Below are 5,215 nucleotides of genomic sequence, written 5' to 3' on the forward strand. Positions count from 1 at the left end.
CTGAAAGCTCTCTCCTCCACATCACGAGTAGACACGCCCCTTATTGCTGATTGGCTACAAGCTTGTTTTGCTGTTCGGCCCGAATCAGTTTTCTAAAGTGTTTTTGAAAAATCACATACCCTGCCTTTAATAGACGAACTATGCTCATATTTATAATTCCAAACAGTTAGTAAGCGACAGGTGCTTGGAAACGCTGTTTTGTACTTATTTATTGACGAGTCTGCTGTGGTACGGCTAGCTGAAAGCGATGCTTCTCTGCCGCTCACTGCACAGAACAGACTCAGAGTCAGACCTCGCGCTCGCGGGGAAGCACTGGCGACATCTTCCAACTGAATCATAGCTAAGGTTTATCCAAAAAAGTCGCTAGATTTGTTCCTCTCAAACGCGTTCCGAACATTATTTAAACGACACCGGTATTGCGCTATTTTAAAAATTAATATCATAAGAAAAATAAACACCGGTATTCGGTATGAACCGGTATACCGCCCAGCACTACTAGAAACTTTGTAGCAGGTGTGTTGAGGCAAGTTGGATCTAAACTCTGCAGGACACTGGCCCTCCAGGACTGAGTTTGGGCACCCCTGTTTTAGGCTATAATGCATGGTGTGTGTGTTTAACTAGCTCCGTTTCCATGGACACCTTTTGTTTGATCTAATTATTTATATTTCCAGCCTAAAACGTGTGATTAATCGGCTGATTAATCCGAATCTAAAGCTGTGTCTACACCAAGAGAACCCATTACGGGAAGTGGCGCGAGGCGACAAATCTTCTACAGTAACTGATGCCTCCTTCTATCCCGAATCTTTGAAACATGCGTTGTATGCGTTGAAAGCGAAACCTAAAAAACAGCGCGCATAAGAAAGCGATTGCAGGCTTTTGGGAGCTTCAGCAAATGCACTCGATCACAGATTGCACGCTTCCCAGCCGAAACAAACCCCCACGTGAGATTGAAATAATAACCTGTGATATAAGATTTTGGCCATATTGCCGAGATGGTCCTCACTGCAGAACACAAGATCCAGGGGGCGAGGTTGGATCCAGATCCAACTCCTCCCACCTTACATATACCTACACCTACCCGTCTCCACCCCCTGATCCCTAAACCCACCATCTCCTCCCCTAAACCTACCCATCTCCACCCCTAAACCTACCATCTCCACCTCCTAGATGTGGATCCAACCCCGCCCCCTGGATCTTTGTTCTGCAGTGAGGGGCTACTGATATTGCCCATCTAAATCATTCATCCCACACTCTCAACAGGCGCGTCATGTAGGCTTACACTTCTTGTACTTCGTTTGGGCACCACAAGGTGTCACTGTGGCCTCAAAGCTTACTCCTGGCCTACTCTGGCTGGATTGCTATTCCTGAGGTAAAACACGCCCTTCTCATTACCCTACGGACAAAGAAATGTAGAAATAAATAAATGTGGAAATAAATAAATAAATACGTAAATAAATACATAAATGTGAAAATAAATAAAAGTGGAAATAAATAAATGTATAAATAAATAAAAGAAAAAATAAATGCATGTGGACATTTTTTTAAAAATACATAAATAAGGAAATAAAATTATAAATTATTTATTTTTGCTTTTTTACTTTGTATATTTATTTATATATTTATTTATTTATATTTGCTTTCATACATTTCTTTGTACATTTATTTATTTTTAATTAAGTCAGCTTTGGCATTCCATAAGTAATATGCATGCTAATTAATAGTAAGAATTGGTCCTTAAAATAAATCACCTCAGATTCTAAAACTGCATTTTTAATTAGAGCGCAAGTTTATCCAAAAATATACTAGAGATATTTACTCAAGTGTTTAGCCATTTAGCTCTTGAAGAGATCAGAAGAGCCGGTCAGCGAAACTCTGGAGCTGTTCAGTCACTGTTGGGGAAAAAAAACACTCTTACAATAATGATATGTGCTTTTGACAACTCTGGAAATAGGGAATAAGGGGTCAGGCCCAGGGTACATCACTTCCCATTAGCTTGTGGTTAGACCTTTAACCCATGGAAGGACGTCATTCAGAGTGCATGGAGTAAAGAAGGGCAAAAAAAAAAAAAATCTTGTCGAATTTTGAGATACCACCAGTAATTTGGTAGAGATGGTGGAGTGACAGGTTTTAATGTGTGTGTAAGAGAGAGTGAGTATATTAAATTCTTTGAAAGGAAATGGGAAAGCATGGTAGATTTGATGAGGGGCCACGGTTTAGTCACGGTTCCTGCTTAGTGCACACTCCTCTCAACCCTGTCTTATGTCACACTGACCCTTTAACCCCTGTATCAGGAAGTCAAGCTGGTTGATGTAGCCGGCCCAACTTCAGAGGTGCATTCAGTATTTTTTTGCTTAAAATTTTACACAGAAATAAACATCAATTTTGATAAATATCATTAAAATGATTTAGACTCACATGAGACAAAGACTCTGAAAGCTGTAAAAGCTGTTTTATTCTACATAGAGTGGATTTGGTGCCATGTTGACATCACATTAACCAAAAAGAGCAATGTAAAGATAATGCAAATGTAAAGATTCTGTGTGAACTGACAGGACTTACTACCAGGGTTATTGTTAACTAAAATTAAAACCATACAAATTTACTTGAAAAAGCTTAAAAATTACTTGAAATAAAATAAAATATAAAAAGTTGTCAATGCAAAATTGATCATTTTCATTGATGTCTTAAAATAAGTAAAATTAAAATGTACAGACACATTAAAAAAAGAAAGCAAAGAAAAAAGAGAGAAATTTAAAAGAAAATGAAAACAACAAATTACTAAACATTTTGTCTAAAACTAAAATGAAAACAGAAAATATAAGGCTTTTCTGCTGGCTTATATAAAAAAAAAAAATTCCAAAAATAATAATAATAAAAAAAACTTTTTAAAAAGTCACGCCAAATATAGACCAAGAATATTACGTACAGAATACTACAAATCCCAGAAGAAAATACATGTAGTTGCTCATTTCTTGCTTTATTTATTTATTTATTTTAAGATACATATGTGCATATCTGATGCATTTTCTGCCTTTCTTTTTCCCCTTATTTTTAGATCTATGCCCAGTATGAGTCAAACAGAGCTGGATTCATCGAGTTGGCGGTGCAAACCCACGAACAGACCAAAGCCCTGAGCTCTTTTTAAATACATTAAAGTGTAAAACAATAGAAAACAGACAATAATTATGAATGGAAGTATGTCATATAGTTGAAATGTTGATGTCAAGTTTTGAAATGCGTACTCATTCTGTACATAATAAAGAAATCTTTTGTATAAAAGGTCTGTTTCTTTATTTAAATATTAAAGGGGTCATATGATGCTGCTAAAAAGAACATTATTTTGTGTATTTGGTTCTTCAACTTTCTTTTTCCAAGTTTACCAAATGTACTACTCTGATGTACTAGATTTGTAACATTTCATGTTGATTGGAACTCATTAATTAATACAATGGAAATGGAAATTTTCAATGCTTTAGCTGTCTTTTTGTTTTTTTTTTTGATTGCAGACTTTTTCTGCTGCCATTGTTTTCCTTGGATTTGGTTCTCAGTTCCATACAATTTTAAGCTTTTCTTGATTCATTCCACGTTTATAGGCAACCTCTGTCATGCTAATTCAGATCAGCACAGTTGGTTTTAAATTTATCTAGTTTATTTTAGTTCAGGACTCCATAATCCAGGTGTTAATAATCTGTATTTAAAGGTGCTGTATGTAGGATTGACACCGAGTGGTTGAACTAGGTATTGCAGTCCAAATTCAAAATATGGGAAAGGGTTTTTTTCACCCGGCCCCTCCTCCTCAGACTTGAGCACACGCAGGTTGCCAGATTGACGACACCAACCGGAACAAGCGCACTTGACGATGAATGAAATGAAATACGCTGTGTTTTCCGCCAACTGGCAACCCGGGGTGCCGAAATACAATTGGGTAAACTGGCAGTGGGCGGGTTTCACAAACCAAAACAGAGACCGACATTCCGGCCCCCAACGCACATTTTCAAAGGAGAATGACTAGCATTGTTTTTCAGATAAACAAGTATGTTAATTTAGCATGTTTCTTAAATATCTGCAAACATATTATGGTATTTTTATACTTTAGTAGAGTCAAAAACTTACATACAGCACCTTTAAAATGTGTTTCAGTAAGCCGTTTTTAAACCATGATTAATTATTCTAGATTAATACCTGCTCTTGGATTAATTTCCAGGAAAATAAATAAAAATTAAATAACCACTGACAAGCTACTACTAAATATTGTAGAAACTTAACTTTCTGTAAAGTTGCTTTGCAACGATTCGTATCGTGAAAAGCGCTATACAAATAAACTTGAATTGAATTGAATTAATTTAAGCCCAGTCCGGGAAACCGCCCCTTATTGTTGCCTCTGCACTTGTTATAGGAGAGATTATTTTTCATGTTAAAAATGCTTTTGTTGAATGCAGTGAGTTCTCTGTCAGTCAGCAAATTACTAATTCCTGAAGTTGTCATTGATGGAAACAGTCTCATAGTCCAGCTCAAAATTACTGTAGAATTGGGCAAAGCCTCTTAAATGCAGACAGAAAACAACATTTTACAGTTTCTTCATAAAATCTGTTTGTTTCATTAATAAATACCTATTACAAAGTGTGATATTATAAACGCTATGTTTGCAAACTAATGTCTTACGTTTTTACTGAACTAAAGCTAACTAACATTGTATCAAAAAAATAATGGCTTTGGGTTACATGTATCTTTTTTTTCTATTTACCTACTATTAGTACTATGAGTGATGAGAGGACCCCCTGCATTGCATATCTCCTTTTTTAACACACCTGATTCAGATCATCAGCTTGTTAGTAGAGACTGCAAGACTTGAACTGGGTGTCTGATAATGGAGACAAACAAGATGTGCAGGGCTGGGGGGTCCTCAAGGACAGGTTTGAAAACTCCTGACATAATACAGTGACTGTCTGGGTGCTAATCTTTGGAATGAGCTATATTTGGAGTCTTCAACAAAAAAAAATCACTGATTTATAATGAAAAAATTAATAAAATCTGCTACAGATGTGATTCCTACGGAGCCCCTAAAGGGACATGGTGGAAAATTAGGGGTGGGAGGAAATTTTTTTTTGCGTTCTCTCGCAAAACTTTTGCGTTCCCTCGAGAAACTTTGCGTTCCCTCGCAAAACTTTTGCGTTCTCTCGCAAAACTTTTGCGTTCTCTCGCAAAGATATTTGCG

General features: G+C 36.7%; 1 protein-coding gene across 2 annotated transcripts in view; it reads left to right on the plus strand.

Annotated features, from left to right (window-relative positions):
* LOC107726127 (28S ribosomal protein S22, mitochondrial-like) overlaps positions 1 to 3,229 on the plus strand; it is an 8,222-nt gene extending 4,993 nt beyond the window's left edge. Inside the window, exon 8 of one of the 2 annotated variants that reach the window (XM_016535635.1) lies at positions 3,056 to 3,229. In XM_016535635.1, coding sequence (XP_016391121.1) covers positions 3,056 to 3,145 — 90 coding nt within the window. In that variant the 3' untranslated portion in view covers positions 3,146 to 3,229. The remainder of the gene's footprint in view (positions 1 to 3,055) is intronic. The other variant, XM_016535634.1, reaches the window with a different exon arrangement.
* Positions 3,230 to 5,215: the final 1,986 nt, after the last annotated feature.

Source organism: Sinocyclocheilus rhinocerous, unplaced genomic scaffold (assembly GCF_001515625.1).
Source record: "Sinocyclocheilus rhinocerous isolate Xijiao unplaced genomic scaffold, SAMN03320098_v1.1 scaffold1899, whole genome shotgun sequence".
Lineage (NCBI taxonomy): Eukaryota > Metazoa > Chordata > Actinopteri > Cypriniformes > Cyprinidae > Sinocyclocheilus > Sinocyclocheilus rhinocerous.